This window comes from Haliotis cracherodii, unplaced genomic scaffold (genome assembly GCF_022045235.1).
Source record: "Haliotis cracherodii isolate W230 unplaced genomic scaffold, xgHalCrac1.p SCAF_4, whole genome shotgun sequence".
Lineage (NCBI taxonomy): Eukaryota > Metazoa > Mollusca > Gastropoda > Lepetellida > Haliotidae > Haliotis > Haliotis cracherodii.
The window spans coordinates 283,751-309,850 of record NW_027266297.1 but is presented as its reverse complement, the minus strand read 5'-3'; the positions used below and the strand labels follow the sequence as shown (position 1 = coordinate 309,850).

Genomic DNA, 26,100 nt, shown 5'->3' with positions numbered 1-26,100 from the left:
CACTAGATTGAACTATGTTTGCAAAAACATGTGTTCATTTCAAACATAATGCATCCTAATGGGGTTACAAAGAAAAGGGCAGTTCCTCTGACTTAAAGCAACAGGTATAATTTCATTAATTAACAAACTATTTACTGTTTGTTGTTGACCAGCGGGGATAACAGGGGTATGTGAGCTTTGTTCACTTCTTTCTTGCTTTCTCTTTTTATTTCTGAACTGTAGATTTGCTGCAAGAAGGAGTTTTTCACCACAATGCATTTTCCAAATCATAAGATTGTTCAAACTATGCTGGCAAAGTCGGTTACGACTTGCCATATGTATGCGATTTTGTGGACCACGTTCGGCTCGTACACTGCTGACAGGTATCGTCATGACTACAGCAGCCAAAACAGCAATATCTGGAAAAATATCCTCATAATCAGCCATGATTCTGTTGAAGTGTGTTAGTACCAAGTCCCACAACTGTAGTTTTGTAGCTGGCGACATCACGGTTGGCCGGTCGCCATCTATGATATATGTGACGTCATTATTTATTGAACCAATCACTGGACTGAAATGGGTAATCAGCTGATTTAGGGAATCCCTGCCATAGTTATTAGATTCTTCGCATGAATCTGGGATGGGTGAGATGGGTTCAATACTTTGTCAAGACATGTAAGGATAGACACACTGTCTTCGAGAAATCTGGCATGTAATGTACTGCACAATTCATCGATGAAGCCTGCAGTTGAATTTTGAAAAGCCTGCACCGAACGTACATCTTTCACACCACGTAACACGCCGTTTGTGATATGTTAATAAACGATTGCTCATTTTCTCCTGGTGTATTTAGCAATCTTTACAATGAGTTGCAGGTTGAGTTCAAAATTGGCATTATCCTACCGAGATTCAGATTGTCCTTCTGAAATATTGTGACAAGCTTGTCCATATACAAAACATCTGATAGCATGTAGGTTGTCGCAATAATTGAGTAGGTTTTGATTTTGTACTGGATGTTGACTGCTGCACCATTATTTCGCTCTGCTGCTTCTCCTTCTATTTCCATGACAAGTGCTGGCCAGTTATCTTTCGTCCCCTTAACAGCCCTCCCTATGGGCAGCCATCGCACACTGCATGGCAGTTTCACACTAGAAAAATCGGAATCAGAAAGAACCTCAGACTGTTCGTAACAGCATGATGATGTGACATGCTATCGCGATGCTCTTTCAATGCCAACTATTTCATATTAATGCAACCTTTTGAAAATCTGGTACAGTGGTAACTTAGCATAGCTCCACTGCCACAGGCTAATTTGCATATCACACCACCAGACATTTCTCTTGTTTGTAAACAATCACACTTTTTTAGAAATCAGGAAAGAAGAGACTAATGCAAGTATTTTGGGTCCCTTTACTTATTGTAATATTGTACGCTACTACAACTACGACAGTGAGTTGCATGACTATACATATTTACACATTAAAGTGACTGTATCGAAATAGCTCTCTGTACGTTTCGATTACAGCACGTAGAGCCCAAAAATATTTTGTCATGCACCTTTCGCATTTGTTGTAGCATATCTAGATCTGTGTTATTTTGAAAAACAATATCTAAAGAACACCAAAGGCTTGCATTAGGCCAGTCTGTTCTGTTTTCAGAATAAGCGCGTTGTTTACAAACATGCGAAAAGTTCAGTCACGTGATTGTGAAATGCAAATTAGCCAATGGCAGTGGTGCAATGCGAAGTCATCACTGCGCATATGTGTGCACGTGGTTCTGAAATCATTCGGGAAAATATCAATTAAACCTCTTACTTGATTACTAGAGCTCTATTGTGGTCTAGATACCAAAGATATAAAGATGGAATCTGAATGAATAGAAACGAGTTGAGGCGAGTTTACTTTTAGAAAACTGGGATTTTCTTTCTGTGTGGAAGAGAAACACGGACTGATTTGAGAGTTGAGTGAACAAAGTGTTAAAACCATGTTGCAGACAGAGACTCAGTTGAAGTTAAAGTTTCAAAAATTATTTCTACCAGACACAGGGACCGTCACACTAAAAATTTACCGGTCTCTGCCATTTTTTACCGGCCAAAATCCGGCATATACAGGAGAACGGAAACACTGCAGATAAGAGATTTAGATGCAAGTATCGTGATACTTATAGGATCACACAGTTTGTGTATCTTTCCAGCCCTAGCATATCAGCACCACCAGGGTTTGTGCTTGTTGGCTGTTGTTTCATCATGTTCTTTAAGTCACATGGTTATGAGGCTTTTTTGTCCTGGAACCTGTCTACAGACACATATTTTTGTCTTGATTGTATCAAGCCCATACCACCAAGAAGGTTTAAATTTGAGAATTTACTGTAGGTGAGGGCATTTTAACCATCACCTTTAGAATGGACTGAAGTTAATGCACTTACATGTGACCAGTGTCAGATCAAAGTTACTGTAAATTGTAAATTATACAATTGTTGTCTTCAGCATTCTTGTTACATCATCATCACTCATAGTTCTAAATTTCCAGGCCATGAGTACTGTCTTCCTGTTGCCCTGTTTCCAGTAATTCCCCTGCTTCTTTGTGTTATTATTGCTATCCCCGTCTTGGAGTGTTGTCTCAGTGTAGATGTTACTGTTCCAGGATGATTGAGTCCTGCAAGACGGAGGAGGAAGTAATGGGGATATCCCGGGCTGGACAACAGGCTTTCCAGTCAATGGAGGACAGTCCCAAGCCCATCGTAGCTGCCATCATGGGGTCCTGCCTTGGTGGCGGCCTGGAGGTGGGTGACCAGGCACACCAGGGACTGGTACATGGTGCATGGCCGCCAACTGGCACACTTCTTTTGTAGTTATGAATTTGCAACTAAAGTACGAAAAGACAATCACTTTCTTTATTCAGTACAGTACACCAATCTACGAAAAATAATCACAGGGAGTAAATTGTCAAAAACCATAATTATTTAGCCTTACACTGTCTGCTCCAAAAGCGTCTTGTTATCAACTGGTATGAAGTCTATTTATGGGGTTGCATCTGTCCAATTGAGACACTCCAGTCGTATTTTCGGAAGTGACTGTTTCCAAATAGTAATTAAATTATAAGATTATCAACAGAGTTTTGGAATCGCATGGCTGTCTTGTACTGTAGACAATTCATATTGTCGGGCTTTGATCCTCGACCAGAAGATTGCAACCAAATACAAATTATAAGCTGTGAAAGTTAGCAGCTATGCATTGAGTGATGTTGCGATATGCATCTGGACCTTAAAGTGGTGATCTGATACAATGTAGAATACATGAAAACCTGTTATGGGAGTCACAAGAGAAGATTCATTTGGCTTTAGAGCTGTGTTGATACAGCTGCATTCAGTCTATTGCTAATGCTCTGAACTCTACCAGAGCAAGCATGTCTTTTGTTCATCAATGACAGCATGTCTACCTGAAAGACAGAGGGGAGTACAAGAAGCTGTACCACATAATAACTGTGGAGATATAGTTAGGACTCTATCATGTCTGTAGAATTCATGTTATGATAAAGATATTGCGATACTTATTACAAATAGTTTTGAAGTTAGAACACACTTATGTTTGTCATGATAGACGACTAACTAGGCAATGATATACAGGCTGCTAACGTGTTCAGGCACCAGTCAGATGTAGGGGTATCCTTACATTGTTTTGCAATGAAGAAGTGAACATTAAACATCATTTCCTGTGTAAGTGGAAACTGTTAACACATAGTTTAGTTTATCTGGAGTGGAATGAAATGACCAAATGGTTGATCTGTTGCAGGTAGCTCTTGCCTGTCAGTATCGGCTGGCAGTGAAAGATCGCAAGACTGGCCTGGGTGTGCCGGAAGTGATGCTCGGCCTTCTCCCCGGGGCTGGAGGCACCCAGAGACTTCCCCGACTAGTCAGTACATTGTGCTCGTTTTTCTATTTTCATGAATTTTAGACAATTTCAAGACACTAAGCACTCAAATCAGCCGAATGAGATACTCCTGTTTTGATTCTCTAAAAACTGATTAGAAAAGACTTGTTGTCTATATTCATCTTAAGGTAGAACTGAAAAAAATCCTGAGTGTTGGTTGTTTGTTTGTTTTGGCCTAATGATCAATTAGTCCATGAGATCACCCTTAATGATCAATTAGTCCATGAGATCACCCTTAATGAACAATTAGTCCATGAGATCCCCCTTAATGAACAATTAGTCCATGAGATCACCCTTAATGATCAATTAGTCCATGAGATCACCCTTAATGAACAATTAGTCCATGAGATCACCCTTAATGAATAGTTAGTTGATGAGATCACTCTTAATGAACAATTAGTCCATGAGATCACCTTTAATGAACAATTAGTCCATGAGATCACCCTCAATGAACAATTAGTCCATGAGATCACCCTTAATGAACAATTAGTCCATGAGATCACCCTTAATGAATAATTAGTTGATGAGATCACTCTTAATGAACAATTAGTCATTGTGATCACCTTTAACTCTTTCAACACTGTAGGCCGGTATACCGGCCAAGCCATAGTCACGTCAAAATAGTAAATATTTTTATGGATCTACCTGTAATATCATTTATTAAATCTATCACATTTCACAATGTCTGAAATATGTATTCCATTTCAATTTATCATTTTTCATCGATAAATTGAAAAATTATTTACCAGTTGTCGCGATGTTATTGAAAATAAAATTCTCGGACACAATTTTCAACAACGTGTCCACATCGAACATGTCAAAGAGCAAAATAAAGAAGTTTTAAACAAATGATGACAGATGCTATTTATAGTTCTTTTTTAAAATATTTTCCAATGACGTAAACAATGAAAATAAAACAGAAATAGGTAAATGGATTTTATGAAATCTTATATTTGCCGAAAATCATCAAGTTTTCGCTTCTTTGGTCCTTAATCTGGATGTTAACAACTTGTTAGCTTACATTTTTTATTTACAACAAGCTTAATTAAGTTGTAAATGCATTATTTTAAATAATGTGGGAAACATAACTTTCATATTTATAAACCATAGGATCAGACCTTTCAAATGGTGTATAACATGTAGTAGGAAATATATTTTACAAACAGATATTTTCTTTGTTAAATGTTGGCTTCATCTATCACACAAGAGTCTCTGGGAACTCGGTGTCCCAGGAGTAAACACTTCTGGTTGACTGGTGTTGAAAGAGTTGAACAATTACTCCATGAGATCACCCTTAATGGACAGTTAGTTGATGAGATCACGCTTAATGAACAATTAGTTCATGAGATCACCCTTAATGAACAATTAGTCAATGAGATCACCCTTAATGAACAATTAGTCCATGAGATCACCCTTAATGAATAATTAGTTGATGAGATCACTCTTAATGAACAATTAGTCATTGTGATCACCTTTAACTCTTTCAACACTGTAGGCCGGTATACCGGCCAAGCCATAGTCACGTCAAAATAGTAAATATTTTTATGGATCTACCTGTAATATCATTTATTAAATCTATCACATTTCACAATGTCTGAAATATGTATTCCATTTCAATTTATCATTTTTCATCGATAAATTGAAAAATTATTTACCAGTTGTCGCGATGTTATTGAAAATAAAATTCTCGGACACAATTTTCAACAACGTGTCCACATCGAACATGTCAAAGAGCAAAATAAAGAAGTTTTAAACAAATGATGACAGATGCTATTTATAGTTCTTTTTTAAAATATTTTCCAATGACGTAAACAATGAAAATAAAACAGAAATAGGTAAATGGATTTTATGAAATCTTATATTTGCCGAAAATCATCAAGTTTTCGCTTCTTTGGTCCTTAATCTGGATGTTAACAACTTGTTAGCTTACATTTTTTATTTACAACAAGCTTAATTAAGTTGTAAATGCATTATTTTAAATAATGTGGGAAACATAACTTTCATATTTATAAACCATAGGATCAGACCTTTCAAATGGTGTATAACATGTAGTAGGAAATATATTTTACAAACAGATATTTTCTTTGTTAAATGTTGGCTTCATCTATCACACAAGAGTCTCTGGGAACTCGGTGTCCCAGGAGTAAACACTTCTGGTTGACTGGTGTTGAAAGAGTTGAACAATTACTCCATGAGATCACCCTTAATGGACAGTTAGTTGATGAGATCACCCTTAATGAACAATTAGTCAATGAGATCACCCTTAATGAACAATTAGTTCATGAGATCACCCTTAATGAACAATTAGTTCATGAGATCACCCTTAATGAACAATTAGTCAATGAGATCACCCTTAATGAACAATTAGTTGCTGAGATCACCCTTAATGAACAATTAGTTCATGAGATCACCCTTAATGTACAATTAGTTCATGAGATCACCCTTAATGAACAATTAGTTCATGAGATCACCCTTAATGTACAATTAGTTCATGAGATCACCCTTAATGAACAATTAGTCAATAAGATCACCCTTAATGAACAATTAGTTGATGAGATCACCCTTAATGAACAATTAGTTCATGAGATCACCCTTAATGAACAGTTAGTCAATAAGATCACCTTTAATTGACAATTAGTTGCTGAGATCACGCTTAATGAACAATTTGTCAATGAGATCACCTTTAATGTACAATTACTCCATGAGATCACTCTTATGGACAATTAGTCAATGAGATCACCCTTAATGAACAATTAGTTGATGAGATCACCCTTAATGAACAATTAGTTCATGAGATCACCCTTAATGAACAATTAGTCAATGAGATCACCCTTAATGAACAATTAGTTGCTGAGATCACCCTTAATGAACAATTAGTTGCTGAGATCACCCTTAATGAACAATTAGTTGCTGAGATCACCCTTAATGTACAATTAGTTCATGAGATCACCCTTAATGAACAATTAGTTCATGAGATCACCCTTAATGTACAATTAGTTCATGAGATCACCCTTAATGAACAATTAGTCAATGAGATCACCCTTAATGAACAATTAGTTCATGAGATCACCCTTAATGAACAGTTAGTCAATAAGATCACCCTTAATTGACAATTAGTTGCTGAGATCACGCTTAATGAACAATTTGTCAATGAGATCACCTTTAATGTACAATTACTCCATGAGATCACTCTTATGGACAATTAGTTGATGAGATCACTCTTATGGACAATTAGTCAATGACATCACCTTTAATGTACCATTACTCCATGAGATCACTCTTATTGACAATTAGTCAATGACATCACCTTTAATGTACCAGTACTCCATGAGATCACTCTTATTGACAGTTAGTCAATGAGATCACCTTTAATAGACAATTAGTTGATGAGGTCACCCTTAATGGAAAATAACTCCATGAGATCACCCTTAATGAACAATTGGTCCGTGAAATCACCCTTTATTATCAATTAGTAGATATAATACCCTTAAGATTAACCAAATTCAGTTTTTTGTGGCATCTCAGTGTGGCAGCCTTGAGGCATGTAGATGGAATACTAGTTGACGTGTTCAATGTGTTATTTCAGATAAGTGTCCCAAATGCCCTTGACATGATGCTGACTGGAAAAACTATTCGTCCAGACAAAGCCAAGAAGATGGGCCTTGTTGATAGCGTGATTGATCCTCTAGGTATGTTTGAGGGACATTCAGTGTGGCTGGACAAACAGGCTGTACCTCAATAGTAATCAGAAGTCCAGATCCCACAATGACATTTGAAAACCCCTCTCTACATGGAGAAAAAAACTCCAGGCATGAAATGTGATCGCAATAAAGTAATCAACTCAATCAGAACTGCTACAATCCTGAAATCTCAGATGAATGTCTGAGAATCTGAGGCATGATGTGACACACAGCAGCACTAGGGGCCAGCAGCGTGGGGGTAGTGATGTAACAGACAGCAGCACTAGGGGCCAGCAGCGTGGGGTAGCGATGTGACAGACACCAGCACTAGGGGCCAGCAGCGTGGGGGTAGTGATGTGACAGACACCAGCACTAGGGGCCAGCAGCGTGGGGGTAGGGGGCCAGCAGCGTGGGGGTAGCGACCCGAGTGGTCCTGCCTACTGCAGCTGTTATTGCTGTTTTGTCCGTCATCTGAAGGGTGCATGTAGCACAGCCAGCCAGCCCGTCTGGTTTGTTCCCTTAGGCCTTATATATGTTTGTAGTTTGTTTATGAGACCGACCGAAAAACCTTGAAATTAGTGAAAAAATAAATGGACTTTTGATACAATTTCTTGTGTCCCACCCTTGTGTTTCAATTGGGTGAAATGAAAAAAAAACTCTAAAATTGTTCAATGCTATTTGATCATGATGATGAATAATACGTATAAGAATCTTGATTCTATAATTGTTTTATGAAGTTAGTATTTTTCAAGACTATTTTCTAACCCTGATTCTGTGAAGGGAGACAAGTGTTTACATTACACCCACATTTCAGATTTATCAATACGATGATGCAGTCAGCTGAAGCTGCTGTAAGCGTAATGACATTGAGCCTGTGTTCTGTAGGTCCTGGCCTGGCTCCACCCGAGGAGAGAACTCTTCAGTACTTGGAGGATGTGGCCATTGAAACAGCGAGGTAATGTCTCATTATATCACAGCTGTCCTATTTCAGTTGTGTGTCTGTGTCTGTGTCTGTCTGCCTAGTGCTTGAAGCATTATTTTGCACATGGGTACAGTGTGAGAATCCATTTCTACACACTTGGTATTGCTGGAAAACTGTTGAAATACCCCTTGCACGAAGGGGTGAAAAAGAACTTGTAGGGAGTTGAGCTATGAATGCTTTAGGCAGACTTAATCATCATGCTCTTTCCCATCTTGGTGGGGATACGTTTATCTTTAATTAATTTGGCCAAACTCGTAAATTTTGAAAAACACTAAAATTTGACAATGTGTGATTGTATCACAATGTATGTTTTCAGTTCAGGGATTGTAGAGGTTTGGGAGTATAAGACAGGGCTCCATTTTGCCTTTTCAAACATGCTTCAATGCAACCTATATTTTTTTCTTATCCTGCATTACTCGTTATTGCATATGACAACTTTTCCTTGACTGAGAAAAGAGCTGTGTGAAGGTCTTTGCTTGAAGAAGTTGTTCCAACTAGCTGAGAGGCAAACCCTGTCACACAGCCCCCACGTGACCAAAGGAAGTGATGTCACGGATCCTCACATTACTCATGTTACTTGCTGAGAGAAGACCTGTTTTTCATCTGTAGCATAAACTTGTTCAAACCCTCATGTGTTTGCTTCTTGAGGTTATGTTAATTGTCTTTGTGTTGTGCATACGGTTTGTATCTTGTGCATTCTGTTTGATAACATGAGCATAACACACACCTGCTGGTATTTTCTTTAAAGAAAACAATGAATAATCCAAGGTGTCTTGTTTCAAGTAGCCATCTTGAATATTTTATGTGACCAGCGAGTTATGAACTGGCTTACATTCTATATCCTTTTTGCTTGGTTCCTCACCATTGTCGTACCCTTGCAAGTATTTTGTCTTCATTTTGTATGTTGTATTATGTTTGTCGTAATAAACCCACACAGTGGGATAAACAAATTATAGCATACATAATCAGGCAGGGATGCAATGTGATTTTACACTGCTTCATTGCAGATATCATGCCCTCCTGCACAAAGTGCCGGCGTAATATGTCGGGTTGGGATCCCCACCCACTGTGCCTTAATTGTACATCTCAATGCCCCCAGGGTTCTTGATGTAAAGACTGTCTCCTGCTTTCCCCCACAGCTTTCAGACAGTACCTCCGTGTGTCGAGAAAACGGAGATCGCAACAGGTGCAAGATGTCTGACTTTTCTGAGAATTTGCCCACTACTATATAGGCTATCTCGGACGACAACTCCCCGGCCCCCACAATTACCATGATGTCAGGTCCAAGTCTCGGTCTCTTCTCAGAGCACCCTGACGACCCCTACTACATCTATCAATACGGCAGCGGCCACCATAATGATGCCCAGCGTGGAGCTCTCCTACCAAACAGCGCCAATACAGTCCACCGGACAGACGCACAGCTTCCAATCGGCGCCCCCGCCTATGGCACAGATGCCCATGATAGACGCCTTTCTCCTCCAGTACATCCAGTACTTACAGGCCATGCAGACGCTATTGCCCCAGCACCTATACAGACGCCTCTGTAAAGTCACCCATAGCACCTATCCTTCAAACAGCACCGTTACAGACGCCCACGCCCTTGCAAGCGCCTTGTTGGAAGCTTATACAGACGCCATCTCTGTCATCGGTCATTGATGTCCCATCTATATAAATGAGGCGACTACCCGGTCCACACTCTCCAGTCACGGACCATGCTCATGCTTTAGAAGAGAATCTGCACTGCATGACTTCGTCCAACCACTCCACCTCAGTACAAGTTTCTCACAATAAACACCTACGTGGAGACCGAGATTCGCCACACTCTCAAGCCACTGTCACTTGTAGCGTTGTCCTCCACCTGACTACCGTCGTATTCTACCTCAAACAAGTCAAGCATATGCACGCCGGCTTGACTCAAGAGTTCAAGAAAGATCTCCTTCGTCAACCGTGGTCCACCCCTGAACTATTTAACGGATAGATTTCCAAGACTCACTCCCAAGTCTCACCCTTTGCCTGAAATGAGATTGCTCTCAAGGCCCTGGCTAGGGTGTCACAGCCAGCCTCCTTTAAGGAGTCCCAGTCTGGCTCCTACCAGCCACGATGTAACACCCTCCAGCCCCGGGGGCGGGGCTCCACCTCAGCCTCTCAGGGCTGAGGTAAAGGCAAGTCCTCAGGCTCATACCAGTTCCGGCGCGGCCACTCCAAGGGAGGAAGCGCCGACCGCAGGGACTTCAAGTGAACCACCAGACCAGACGTCCAAATTGTAGACACTCCAGTAGGTGGAAGACTGGGTTGATTCTGGCAGAATTGGGAGATCCTGGGGGACCCATATGTCACCAACATCATCTGACATGGGTACAAGCTGGCGCCTCTCACGTCGTCTCCTATAGTGGACACCTACCCCTCTACTCAACAGCAGCTACTAAGCCAGAACATCTCGGCGCTGCAGGTCAAGAAAGTGATAGAGGTTACACACGCTCGGCCCGGTTTGGTCGTCCCCCAGAGTGGAAGGTCCACCCAGACGCCTTCGCTCTTTCTTATCGAAACCATAGTCTCCCCACTATAGACCTATTCGCCATAAGCCAGAACTACCAGATAGCAACCTACATATCACCAGTTCCGGATTATACCCTGGAAGGGCTTGGTTTGTCGACCTCAGAGAGCTAGCCGAATCCAGCCCGCTGCCACTCCCAGATTGGCCAAACCTGCTGATCCACCCTCACAGCAGACAGCCAAACCCTGGACCAGACAAGTTATGTCTTCACATCTGGTCCTTTTACAGAGAGAACTGAATGGCAAAGGTTACTCGGCTAGAGCAGCAAAAAACATCACCATGGCGCATTGGCCAACCACCAGGAGCCTCTATGACGACAAGTGACAATCCTTCAAGAGCTTTTGCAGGGGCAAAGAACATCACCTCAATTCCTGGCTGTGTTCATGCTCTATCTTCGCCACAAGCGTAGACACATGGGTGGTACCATAACAATCTACCTTGTGGCACTCAACTCCATCCTGGTAGTTTGGAAAATCGGCGTGTGACGAAAATCCTGGAACTACAGGCTCTGCTCTGCTCACTCAGGTCAGAACACCAGGAGGCGAAATTTCGTCAACAAGCTTGGAACTTGAACGTCATTCTCACCTTGCTGAGAGACACGCCCTTACAGCCACTTGACAGGTCGCGCTAGGAGCGCATGGAACCGTCCATCTTGGACTGCTGGGACTTCATGGCCAAAAACCAGCTCCCAGGACAGCCCAATAGATTGTTCCTCAACCCTCCCCTATCCTCGATTGCGTGGAAGACGAACAAGAGCTCCGTCAGTGTCCGGTTAGAGCGCTCCGTTGCTACATCAGTCATTTCAAGGAACGCCGTAGACAACAACGATGCCTCTTCATATCGGTATCTGTGATCTCGCGAGCGGAAGTCAATCGCTTCATGACCGCCCTCTGGCTACGAGCCATCTTTCTCCAGGCCTACGAGGCCATGTGACAGGATTGACAGCTAGTTCGAACAACTACTTCAAGTAAAGACCTTCACACAGCTGTTTTCTCTGTCAAGAACAAGCAGTAATATGCATTAAGGAGTAATGCAGGATAAGTATACCTAGATAAAAAATATCTAGTATTTTACTAGTTTTGATAAATGCAACCTAATATTCATGTTTACTTGTATCTTTGAACACTCTCAATACCTGTATACCTTGACAACGGTATAAGGATCTATACCGAAACGTTGCTTTTCACAGTATTAAAGAAGTTGTTATCCATAAAATTGTGTCGATCTTGTCACCTGTAACTTTTATTTACCACACTACATCACAAATTGCTGTGTTATGTGTAATTCATGTCACAGTAATCAGACATCGGGGATTCTACTATTTTAGACTAGTTTGTGCATCTATGTTTCAACTTTGATGAATTTATGGGACGAGGGTTCAATCTGGTCTGTTGCAACTAGATTTTCATGTCCAACATGCACCTGGTGCAAGTTAAATCAAGTTCCTTAAATCGAGCCCTGTAAGTTGAACATGAAGTTTTCACTGTTGTAAACAATGTAACCTTACATCTTCATGACTTGTTGGACACATTTAAGATCTAAGTCAAACACTGTTCTGTTTGAATAGGGGTCTAGCAAATGGGACACTCAAGAAGACACCTAGGAAAAAAGGTTTACCAGACAGTAAGTATTTAGTGAATAACCCTCAAGCTACATCTGTCCCAGGTGAATGAAGGGTGTAAGCCTCCATCCATGGTGTTACATAGACCGGTATTTGCCAGTACATGACCTGACCAGCAAGTGTAAGACCGGTATTTGCCAGTACAAGACCTCCTGACCAGCAGGTGTAGGCCTCAATCCATGGTGTTACATAGGCCGGTATTTGCCAGTACATGACCTCCTGACCAGCAGGTGTAGGCCTCCATCCATGGTGTTACATAGACCGGTATTTGCCAGTACATGACCTGACCAGCAAGTGTAAGACTGGTATTTGCCAGTACAAGACCTCCTGACCAGCAGGTGTAGGCCTCAATCCATGGTGTTACATAGGCCGGTATTTGCCAGTACAAGACCTCCTGACCAGCAGGTGTAGGCCTCCATCCATGGTGTTACATAGACCGGTATTTGCCAGTACATGACCTGACCAGCAGGTGTAGGCCTCCATCCATGGTGTTACATAGGCCGGTATTTACCAGTACAAGACCTCCTGACCAGCAGGTGTAGGCCTCCATCCATGGTGTTACACAGGCCGGTATTTACCAGAACAAGACCTCCTGACCAGCAGGTGTAGGCCTCAATCCATGGTGTTACATAGGCCGGTATTTACCAGTACAAGACCTCCTGACCAGCAGGTGTAGGCCTCAATCCATGGTGTTACACAGGCCGGTATTTACCAGAACAAGACCTCCTGACCAGCAGGTGTAGGCCTCAATCCATGGTGTTACATAGGCCGGTATTTACCAGTACAAGACCTCCTGACCAGCAGGTGTAGGCCTCCAACCATGGTGTTACATAGGCCGGTATTTGCCAGTACAAGACCTCCTGACCAGCAAGTGTAAGACCGGTATTTGCCAGTACAAGACCTCCTGACCAGCAGGTGTAGGCCTCCATCCATGGTGGTACATAGGCCGGTATTTGCCAGTACAAGACCTCCTGACCAGCAGGTGTAGGCCTCCATCCATGGTGTTACATAGGCCGGTATTTGCCAGTACAAGACCTCCTGACCAGCAAGTGTAAGACCGGTATTTGCCAGTACAAGACCTCCTGACCAGCAGGTGTAGGCCTCCATCCATGGTGTTACATAGGCCGGTACTTGCCAGTACAAGACCTCCTGACCAGCAGGTGTAGGCCTCCATCCATGGTGTTACATAGGCCGGTATTTGCCAGTACAAGACCTCCTGACCAGCAGGTGTAGGCCTCCATCCATGGTGTTACATAGGCCAGTATTTGCCAGTACATGACCTCCTGACCAGCAGGTGTAGGCCTCCATCCATGGTGTTACATAGGCCGGTATTTGCCAGTACATGACCTCCTGACCAGCAGGTGTAAGACCGGTATTTGCCAGTACATGACCTGACCAGCAGGTGTAGGCCTCCATCCATGGTGTTACACAGGCCGGTATTTACCAGAACAAGACCTCCTGACCAGCAGGTGTAGGCCTCCATCCATGGTGTTACATAGGCCGGTATTTGCCAGTACATGACCTCCTGACCAGCAGGTGTAGGCCTCAATCCATGGTGTTACATAGGCCGGTATTTACCAGTACAAGACCTCCTGACCAGCAGGTGTAGGCCTCCATCCATGGTGTTACGTAGGCCGGTATTTGCCAGTACAAGACCTCCTGACCAGCAAGTGTAAGACCGGTATTTACCAGTACAAGACCTCCTGACCAGCAGGTGTAGGCCTCCATCCATGGTGTTACATAGGCCGGTATTTGCCAGTACATGACCTGACCAGCAGGTGTAGGCCTCCATCCATGGTGTTACACAGGCCGGTATTTACCAGTACATGACCTGACCAGCAGGTGTAGGCCTCCATCCATGGTGTTACACAGGCCGGTATTTACCAGAACAAGACCTCCTGACCAGCAGGTGTAGGCCTCCATCCATGGTGTTACATAGGCCGGTATTTGCCAGTACATGACCTGACCAGCAGGTGTAGGCCTCCATCCATGGTGTTACACAGGCCGGTATTTACCAGAACAAGACCTCCTGACCAGCAGGTGTAGGCCTCCAACCATGGTGTTACATAGGCCAGTATTTACCAGTACAAGACCTCCTGACCAGCAGGTGTAGGCCTCCATCCATGGTGTTACATAGGCCAGTATTTACCAGTACAGGACCTCCTGACCAGCAGGTGTAGGCCTCCATCCATGGTGTTACATAGGCCGGTATTTACCAGTACAGGACCTCCTGACCAGCAGGTGTAGGCCTCCATCCATGGTGTTACATAGGCCAGTATTTACCAGTACAGGACCTCCTGACCAGCAGGTGTAGGCCTCCATCCATGGTGTTACATAGGCCAGTATTTACCAGTACAGGACCTCCTGACCAGCAGGTGTAGGCCTCCATCCATGGTGTTACATAGGCCAGTATTTAACATGGCCAAGACCTCCAGTACAAGACCTCCTGCCCGGCAGGTGTAGGCCTCCATCCATGGTGTTACATAGGCCGGTATTTGCCAGTAAATGTCTTTAAACTGTGAACCAGGAAGACATATTCAATCAGACTAATCTGACTTAAATGTGTTCTGTTCATTTTCTCCCACACAGAAATCATGGACACCCTGCTGCAGTATGACTTTGGCAAGAACTTTGTTTTCAAGAAAGCGCGAGGACAGGTGATGAAATTGTCACAGGGGCTTTATCCAGCACCACTTAAGATATTGGAGGTAAGAACTGCATCACTAGCTGTAACTTTGGAAATAAACCAGTGTTCTCTCTCTTTCTCTCTCATTATTGTAACTATCTATAGTCTGTGGTATGAAGCTTTTTACTTTTTGTTCATGTAGAATTGTAATTTTTGGTGTTGTCTCCAGGTGGTGAGGACAGGTCTGGACGAAGGGAAGGAAGCAGGTTACAATGCGGAGGCAAAGGTAGGTCAGTTCCCCTTGAGTATGTCCTCAGTGCCAGCAACTGTGTCTCTTCACTTCACCACGGTCCCGGACAAGCCAAATAGTGACTCGTGCCCATCTCGTGGCCATTTTTGTGACCCGGTTCCGTCTTGCGCAAACGGGCGTACCTAAAACAATTGTCAACTCGTTGCATAATGGTTTACATATATTTCCCATGTATTACATATGTTTCAGATGCAATTTAAAGAACATAGGGATATGCGGAATTATACAGTATGATTCAACACATTTAATTGTGTCTTGGGTATATTTTTAGGTGCAAGACATATGTAAAACCAAAATTATTTCTGAGGGATACTTTGAAGAAGAACTTGAAATCATACGTGCATTCTGATTGGTTTGTCGTATTTTCCCCCATAACAATCATAGATAGGGGGACGAGTCTTCTTGCAGGTTACGGAAAGGGGCGAGTGGTGATGAATGCACCACAGTGGCTCACGTGAGGATTGCTGTAGGAAACACTTGATAGAATTTCAGTTTGTTTTGACAGTGTTTGGAGATCTGTACTTTCACCACACCTGTAATGTGTCGGCATGTGGTCCTGTGTGGGGAGACATTTTTTTTGGTCTCAGGTGGTGTCGGCATTCCCATCCTATTACGAGGCATGACTTGACAACCATTCAATGTTTTTCTACAAAACTTGGCATGTGCATAACTGGTGCATGATTGGTGCCTTTTGCTATTTCAAAATGTTTCAAAATTATGTTTTTTATGTTTCCCTGGAACATTTTGACTTAATCTCAAACAAGAGTAGGGTTAGTTTCAGACCATAACCATTCAACATATTTCAACGAAACTTAATATGTACATTTCTCATCAGTTTAACTGGTGCCTTTTTATTTTGAAATCTTTATAACTTTTATTCTGTTCATTTACATGGAAACAATTTGGTCTCAAACAACTCAAATTTCCTTTCCATATTTTTCAATTTTATTTTTTGTTGTTGCTTGTTTCCTGCCAAATCTCTACAGCTAATTAATGTATCTGCATGAAACAATTATCTTTCCAGTAAATTTGCTAGCATTGTTTATTGGATTTGCAAACACATTTACAGTAGCAACTGTAACTAATGTATAAAAAAATAGGAAGGGGGAGACATGATTTGAGAATGCATTCTAGTTGTTCATGTGCCAATTTTGTTCTGGAGAAAAAGCAACTAATCAGGAAGTGTTTTATTTGCAGGGATTTGCTCAGCTGGGCATTACACCTCAGTCCAAGGGCCTGATAGGGCTGTACTATGGACAGACAGCTTGCAAGAAGAATGCATTCGGAGAGCCTAAGAAGGAAGTAAAGTAGGTTTGAGGTTTTATATTAGCTTTGACTGTGGGATATATGTTTGGATAGGAGAGCCTTTTCCAACCTGTAGTGAGGTCTGTCTGCCTTGTTCCACCTGAAGTGTGATCTGTCTGCCTTGTTCCACCTGTAGTGACATCTGTCTGCCTTGGTCCACCTGTAGTGAGGTATGTCTGCCTTGGTCCACCTGTAGTGAGGTCTGTCTGCCTTGGTCCACCTGTAGTGAGGTATGTCTGCCTTGTTCCACCTGTAGTGAGGTCTGTCTGCCTTGTTCCACCTGTAGTGACATCTGTCTGCCTTGGTCCACCTGTAGTGACATCTGTCTGCCTTGGTCCACCTGTAGTGACATCTGTCTGCCTTGGTCCACCTGTAGTGTGATCTGTCTGCCTTGTTCCACCTGTAGTGACATCTGTCTGCCTTGGTCCACCTGTAGTGACACCTGTCTGTCTTGGTCCACCTGTAGTGAGGTCTGGCTGCCTTGGTCAGCCTGTAGTGTGGTCTGGCTGCCTTGGTCACCCTGTAGTGAGGTCTGTCGGCCTTGGTCCACCTGTAGTGATATCTGTCTGCCTTGGTCCGCCTGTAGTGAGGAATGTCTGCCTTGTTCCACCTGTAGTGAGGTCTGTCTGCCTTGTTCCACATGTAGTGACATCTGTCTGCCTTGGTCCACCTGTAGTGACATCTGTCTGCCTTGGTCCACCTGTAGGTCTGGCTGCCTTGTTCCACATGTAGTGACATCTGTCTGCCTTGGTCCACCTGTAGGTCTGGCTGCCTTGGTCCACATGTAGTGAGGTCTGGCTGCCTTGGTCCACATGTAGTGAGGTCTGGCTGCCTTGGTCCACATGTAGTGAGATCTGTCTGCCTTGGTCCACATGTAGTGAGGTCTGGCTGCCTTGGTCCACATGTAGTGAGGTCTGACTGCATTGGTCCACATGTAGTGAGGTCTGGCTGCCTTGGTCCACATGTAGTGAGGTCTGACTGACTTGGTCCACATGTAGTGATATCTGACTGCCTTGGTCCACATGTAGTGAGATCTGACTGCCTTGGTCCACATGTAGTGAGATCTGACTGCCTTGGTCCACATGTAGTGATATCTGACTGCCTTGGTCCCCCTGTAGTGAGGTCTAGCTGCCTTGGTCCACCTGTAGTGACATCTGTCTGCCTTGGTCCACCTGTAGTGTGATCTGTCTGCCTTGTTCCACATGTAGTGACATCTGTCGGCCTTGGTCCACCTGTAGTGAGGTCTGACTGCCTTGGTCCACATGTAGTGAGGTCTGGCTGCCTTGGTCCACATGTAGTGAGATCTGTCGGCCTTGGTCCACATGTAGTGAGGTCTGGCTGCCTTGGTCCACATGTAGTGAGGTCTGACTGCATTGGTCCACATGTAGTGAGGTCTGGCTGCCTTGGTCCACATGTAGTGAGGTCTGACTGCCTTGGTCCACATGTAGTGAGATCTGACTGCCTTGGTCCACATGTAGTGATATCTGACTGCCTTGGTCCACATGTAGTGAGATCTGACTGCCTTGGTCCACATGTAGTGAGATCTGACTGCCTTGGTCCACATGTAGTGAGGTCTGACTGCCTTGGTCCACATGTAGTGAGGTCTGGCTGCCTTGGTCCACATGTAGTGAGATCTGACTGCCTTGGTCCCCCTGTAGTGAGATCTGACTGCCTTGGTCCCCCTGTAGTGAGATCTGGCTGCCTTGGTCCACATGTAGTGAGGTCTGACTGCCTTGGTCCACATGTAGTGATATCTGACTGCCTTGGTCCCCCGGTAGTGAGGTCTGGCTGCCTTGGTCCACATGTAGTGACATCTGTCTGCCTTGGTCCACCTGTAGGTCTGGCTGCCTTGGTCCACATGTAGTGAGGTCTGGCTGCCTTGGTCCACATGTAGTGAGGTCTACCTGCCTCGGTCCACCTGTAGTGACATCTGTCTGCCTTGGTCCACCTGTAGTGACATCTGTCGGCCTTGGTCCACATGTAGTGAGGTCTGACTGTCTTGGTCCACATGTAGTGAGGTCTGACTGCCTTGGTCCACATGTAGTGAGATCTGACTGCCTTGGTCCACATGTAGTGATATCTGACTGCCTTGGTCCACATGTAGTGAGATCTGACTGCCTTGGTCCACATGTAGTGAGATCTGACTGCCTTGGTCCACATGTAGTGATATCTGACTGCCTTGGTCCCCCTGTAGTGAGGTCTGGCTGCCTTGGTCCACATGTAGTGAGGTCTGACTGCCTTGGTCCACATGTAGTGAGATCTGACTGCCTTGGACCACATGTAGTGAGGTCTGACTGCCTTGGTCCACATGTAGTGATATCTGACTGCCTTGGTCCACATGTAGTGAGATCTGACTGCCTTGGTCCCCTGTAGTGAGATCTGGCTGCCTTGGTCCACATGTAGTGAGGTCTGACTGCCTTTGTCCACATGTAGTGAGGTCTGGCTGCCTTGGTCCACATGTAGTGAGGTCTGGCTGCCTTGGTCCACCTGTAGTGAGGTCTGACTGCCTTGGTCCACCTGTAGTGAGGTCTGACTGCCTTGGTCCACATGTAGTGAGGTCTGGCTGCCTTGGTCCACCTGTAGTGAGGTCTGACTGCCTTGGTCCACCTGTAGTGAGGTCTGGCTGCCTTGGTCCACCTGTAGTGAGGTCTGACTGCCTTGGTCCACCTGTTGTGAGGTCTGCCTTCCTTGGTCCACCTGTTCAGTCAGTTAAATATCACTTATGTGATAAGCAGAATAGACAGGATCCATGTTTAGTTTCTTAGATTTGCAACGCCTGTACATTTTTTTTTAAGCACATTAGATTCTTTGTTCATCCTTGTCTAACATATAGCTAAATATGCAGATTATTATTTGAATGTTTACTTGTTGCCAGGACGCTGGCTGTGCTTGGTGCTGGTCTGATGGGTGCCGGTGTTGCCCAAGTGAGCATCGACAAGGGCATGAAGGTAATCCTCAAGGACATGTCCGCCCAGGGGCTGGCTCGGGGACAAGACCAGGTACAGAAGGGCTTCGACACTCAGGCCAAGAAGAGGAAGATCACAACGTGGGTTTTCTGTGCAGTCATGTTGTAGGGGTGAAACGATACAGCAAGGTCAGGATACGAGAAATATCTTGATACATTGCAATACACATATTTACGTCAAATCTCGTGGGAATATCTTACTATGAATATTTCAGAGCAGATTCAAAAGAAAAAGCTAGGTGTAAAATACATGTTCATAGCAGCTATTTTTAGTTGTGAACTTGAAACACTTATTACAACACATTTATTTTTGACTGACAAAAATGCAGCTGTCATTAAAGGAGTTGTATTTTTGGAAGTGTATCCTCTTGTATCGATACAGAAAAAAACATATTGAATATCGTATCATCGTATGAAAACTCATGATGCATCTGTGCACCGATGTATCGTTTTACCCTGTTCATGTTGTAGGGGGGGATATGTTTGCGCTGACTGAGGACTATTGCTGTGGATCAGTGACACAACTAGTGGATGAGTTGTGTCTGTTAATGTGCTTGGATTGGTGAAATCTGAGAATGTAGGATCCTAGTAATCAAATAAATCTACTGTCAAACTGCAGATGGGTGACTCTGATCCCTTTTCCCACATAAGCAGACTTGAATGATTTTGAAATGGTAGGGTGTTTGAATACGAATTTTCTATTCTGTGCAAGTGTTCACCTTCAACAGTGTGTACCCAAAACTTCAAAGTCTGGTCTCCTGAATGTGAGGCTCAGTAGATTTTGATCTGACCAAATGGAAGTGACCGCGTCCGGCAGTGTGATTCCTGAGAGTTTCTACGGCTTCGGTCCTGCCCCACACTGAAGCACATGTAGCACATGTGGTGTCTCCTGAGGCAAGTGACTTTGTTTGAAATGTGCCTCTGTTCACCCAGCAGTAAAAATGGATACCTGATGGGATGCGATGGACCGTTAACCTTCTGGTGCCTGACAAGGCTGCTTGGGTTGTATACTCACCAGGGTGTTGAGAATAAAAATCAAGTGCACACTGATCCAATGACCTGGGTAATGTTAGCGCTTTGAGCATGCACTGAGTGTATGGAGGCTAGCGCAATACATGTATAAGTACCCTACATTATTATACTCCCAACGTAAAGGGCAGGGGTATATAGTTATATATAGTTTGATTGTCATATGTGTATTTTCTATTTTCATGTTTTGAACTTGGAAATGGTTTTTGCTTCAACATTTGTGGGACATATCACTTGAAAACTCCTTCATAGAAACCAATTGGACATACAGTTTCTATACCAATATATAAGAGAGGTGCAGTTTAAAGTTGGATTTTGATAAGTGGATTTAATTATACCCCTGTTTACGAAGTAAATCGGGGGTATATTGCGTTCCGTCTGTCCGTCCGTCCTTCCGTCCGAGCTTTTGTACGCTCATAACTTTTTAACCATGCTCCCTAGCTCCACCAAACTTGCCACACACATTTACCACAATGAGTACTTCTGCTTTTTGCTAGTTTGGAGATTGTGAATTTTTTAATGTTTGCCGTTTCCATGGAAATATTAGGAACTTAAACTTTTAGGGTGGGTATTTTGTACGGCCCATATCTTTTTAACCATGCACCCTAGCTTCACCAAACGTGCTACACCCATTAACCACAATGAGTACTTCTGCCTTTTGCTAGTTTGAAGATTGTGAATTTCTTAATTTTTGCCGTTTCCATGGAATCATGGTGAAACAAATTTTGGGTAGAGTTTTTGTACGATCCATGTTTACAATATTATGTATCCTAGCTTCAGCAAACTTGCTACAATAACCGCTATTTTTTATCTCTATAAGATTCTGAAAGTTTTCTCTTTTGCTGTTTTCATGGAAACGTGATGGAATTTAGAAATTTTGATGACTGGTTTTGTATAGCTCATGGGTTACAAGCAACAGGTATATTTCATTAATTAACATAACTATTTACTATTTGTTGTTGACCAGCGGAGATAACGGGGGTATGTGAGCTTTGCTCACTTCTTTCTTGTTAAGTTTTTGTTTATGAACTTATAACTATGTTGGAGTTGAGGTTGGGGTTGGGGTTGGGGTTATTTTTATCAGATTCAGATAGTCTCATTAAACTTTGGGTTTAAGTTAAGCATGAAAATCTACGGACTGAGGGTGTCAGTGTGTGTGTGTGTGTGAAACTATCTGCAGGCACATGTAAAGGCTGTTTGTTTTGATTATTCCAGTGCTGAAAGAGATTTGATCATGTCTAATCTTGACCCAACCTTGACATATGAGAACTTCAAGAATTGTGACATGGTGATTGAAGCGGTGTTTGAAGACATTGGCATCAAACACAAAGTGGTCAAGGAAGTAGAGCAGGTGAGTGTGATGGGTCCGGATGAAGATGTCTCACCTGTTGAACACATGGACACTCAGTAAACTCACGTTTTAGTGCTTGCTACTGCTACACAAACATCTTACAACATTCCTTTACAGGTCATGTCAGAACACCCTATCATGAACTTTGACAAACCAATGAAGTTCCCGTCTTGGACTTTTTGCAAAGTAAACAGTTCTATATGACCATTATTTTTCAATAACCGTAGATATTGAAGATTGTCAATTGAATATGTGCCAAATTATTTAACACTAGTTGTAATGTTGAAGTGTGGTTATTGTTTCAGCACCTCCCTGAACACTGTATCTTTGCCTCCAACACCTCTGCACTCCCCATCACCAAAATCGCAGAGGCCAGCTCCCGACCAGACAGGGTAAGATAAGTCCATAACAGTGTGCAGATGACGGTGTTACATAACAGAGTGTTTATGTTGTGAGGTATCATGTGATGAGATGAGTGGTGTTACTTGTTCCTTGTCTTTACAGTTCATTGGAATGCACTATTTCTCACCAGTGGACAAGATGCAGCTGTTGGAGATTATAACCACAGACAAGACGTCAAAGGATACCACAGGTATCAAAGACATATTCATGTGTGTCTCTTTGTGACTGAACATAGGTTCACTTTGGCCCAGTCAGCTGCGGCGCTCAGTTTCTCTGGAGTTGTGTTTCTTAGTCCTGCAAGTACCTTTCGCTCCCTGGTTCTAATCCCAGACTTGACCTGAATACGATCCCTGGTTTCAATCCTAGACTTGACCTGAATACGATCCCTGGTTCCAATCCTAGACTTGACCTGAATACGATCCCTGGTTCCAATCCTAGACTTGACCTGAATACGATCCCTGGTTCCAATCCTAGACTTGACCTGAATACGATCCCTGGTTCCAATCCTAGACTTGACCTGAATACGATCCCTGGTTCCAATCCCAGACTTGACCTGAATACGATCCCTGGTTCCAATCCTAGACTTGACCTGAATACGATCCCTGGTTCTAATCCCAGACTTGACCTGAATACGATCCCTGGTTCTAATCCTAGACTTGACCTGAATATGATCCCTGGTTCCAATCCTAGACTTGACCTGAATACGATCCCTGGTTCCAATCCTAGACTTGACCTGAATACGATCCCTGGTTCTAATCCCAGACTTGACCTGAATACGATCCCTGGTTCCAATCCTAGACTTGACCTGAATACGATCCCTGGTTCTAATCCCAGACTTGACCTGAATACGATCCCTGGTTCTAATCCCAGACTTGACCTGAATACGATCCCTGGTTACATTTCCAGACTTGACCTGAATACGATCCCTGGTTCCATTCCCAGACTTGACCTGAATATGATCCCTGGTTCCAATCCCAGACTTGACATGAATATGATCCCTGGATCCAATCCCAGACTTGACCTGAATATGATCCTTGGTTCCATTCCCAGACTTGACCTGAATACGATCCCTGGTTCTAATCCCAGACTTGACCTGAATATGATCCCTGGTTCCAATCCTAGACTTGACCTGAATACGATCCCTGGTTCTAATCCCAGACTTGACCTGAATACGATCCCTGGTTCTAATCCCAGACTTGACCTGAATACGATCCGTGGTTCCATTTCCAGACTTGACCTGAATACGATCCCTGGTTCCATTCCCAGACTTGACCTGAAAACAATCCCTGGTTCCATTCCCAGACTTGACATGAATATGATCCCTGGTTCCAATCCCAGACTTGACATGAATATGATCCCTGGATCCAATCCCAGACTTGACCTGAATATGATCCCTGGTTCCATTCCCAGACTTGACCTGAATATGATCCCTGGTTCCAATCCCAGACTTGACCTGAATATGATCCCTGGTTCCAATCCCAGACTTGACCTGAATATGATCCCTGGTTCCAATCCCAGACTTGACCTGAATATGATCCCTGGTTCCAATCCCAGACTTGACCTGAATATGATCCCTGGTTCCATTCCCAGACTTGACCTGAATATGATCCCTGGTTCCAATCCCAGACTTGACCTGAATGTGATCCTTGGTTTGTCAGCACCATCATACCCATGCTTGTGGGTTTCAAAGTAAATGTCTTAGATTCGCATCCATTTAGAAGTTGACTTCTTGTTGAAATTGGAAGGGTACTATAAACATTGTTGACATATTTGAAAAGTGTGTTCGATTCACTTCAAAATTGACTGTAAAAATATTATTATTCAAGTTATGCTTGAAAAACTGAAGAGGAAACTTTAAAACTGTGTAGATTACAGAAGTTTGCACTTTGGTTTTTTTTTTCGATTCATAGATACAGTCAATCTTCATAATTAATGAAGGCAACAAGACAAAATATAATTAAACAAATGTAATGTCTTCACATGTTATGCAAACACGAAGAACAGATGAACTGAGAGAAACACGAGTGAAGAGCAACTATTGTTTATGTAGCAGGGCAGTGAATGACTGATAGGCAAACACACGCTATAGGTGAGAGACGTTTTTTCAGCCAATGGATTTGTATAGTATATATCTAGTATCTACACCCTGAAACATATTAAAGGAATGATAAGTAATATTAACAATATACATAATGCAGTCATCGACATCACAGTATTACAAACCGTTTTACATTACAAACACATCTTATTTATATATTAGTTGTCATACTGTACAATGATCTGCTAACTGATGTAAGAACCAAATAGAATAATTATTCATATATTATTTTATCTAAGTGTAAAGCGATTATAAATCTCTTTAAAAATACATACATATACATGACTTTACGGGTGTGACACACTTATGTGTTTACACTTGTCAACTTTTCTGTGCAGGAAATGTGTGCGGACTGAAAACATGCATTGAGACAAAGGGTCAACTTTGAGGGTTAGCTTGGTCAATCAGTTGAGCATGTCATGGCTAGGGTTTGTTCAGGCTTACAACATGAAGGACACATTAACTACATTTAATCTATCTTAATTAATGATTAAACATAAAAGTTGAACACTTAAAAGCAGACACTGAAGGTGAATAAAATAAATTGAACAATGTTGTATCTGTCACATTTACATCAATCAATTAATGACTGTCAACACGGAAAAAACACATTGCTCCAAAACAATCCGAGGGCAGAAGACAGTATACCAGTTTGTTCTTTGCAAGCTTGTCACCAGTTTAGTTATTGCTGAGGCCACTTGAACCTGTAAATTGGAAAACACAACTTGTGAACGAAGACTTGGATATGATTTCAGATGACATGAAATTTGTAGAATTCAGCTATGTTCCTGAAGGAAAAACAGATTTACTGAGCCGGTTGCATATTATAAAATGTGATGTGAGAGCAGGTCCTCACTGCAAGGCATGTGGAATGGCAAGTCCAGATGTTGTTTAACTGAATTTTGATTTTTGAGCTGTGGAACTCCTAATCAAACTTTAATTTTTGTGGTCACTTATGAACATGTGTCTCATCTCAAAACCTGCATCCTTAATTGACTGAATACTTGTCTGTATGTCGTGGAATTTTGTTTATTGTCTACATATTCAAACAGGGTGGTCAGATAGCATAGTGGTTTAAGCGTTCGCTCGTCGCTCCAAAGACCCGGGTTCGAATCCCAATACTGGTACAATATGTGAAGCCCAATTCTGGTGTCCCCCTGCCGTGATATTGCTGGAAAATTGCTAACAACACCGTAAAACCAAACTCACTCACTCACATATCCAAACACCCTTAAGAGAGTCATAACCTGAAAAAATAGTTTTGAAATAT

The 26,100-nt window shown here is 42.9% G+C and overlaps 1 protein-coding gene across 1 annotated transcript in view; it reads left to right on the top strand.

Moving 5' to 3' along the window:
- LOC139478771 (trifunctional enzyme subunit alpha, mitochondrial-like) overlaps window positions 1-26,100 on the top strand; it is a 68,753-nt gene that overhangs the window by 27,003 nt on the left and 15,650 nt on the right. Inside the window, exons 5-16 of the mRNA XM_071261387.1 lie at window positions 2,622-2,760; window positions 3,770-3,889; window positions 7,494-7,596; window positions 8,473-8,542; window positions 12,691-12,746; window positions 15,334-15,452; window positions 15,600-15,656; window positions 16,878-16,987; window positions 19,861-20,031; window positions 22,195-22,330; window positions 22,636-22,722; window positions 22,835-22,922. Of these exons, the coding sequence (XP_071117488.1) occupies window positions 2,622-2,760; window positions 3,770-3,889; window positions 7,494-7,596; window positions 8,473-8,542; window positions 12,691-12,746; window positions 15,334-15,452; window positions 15,600-15,656; window positions 16,878-16,987; window positions 19,861-20,031; window positions 22,195-22,330; window positions 22,636-22,722; window positions 22,835-22,922 (1,256 nt within the window). The remainder of the gene's footprint in view (window positions 1-2,621; window positions 2,761-3,769; window positions 3,890-7,493; window positions 7,597-8,472; window positions 8,543-12,690; window positions 12,747-15,333; window positions 15,453-15,599; window positions 15,657-16,877; window positions 16,988-19,860; window positions 20,032-22,194; window positions 22,331-22,635; window positions 22,723-22,834; window positions 22,923-26,100) is intronic.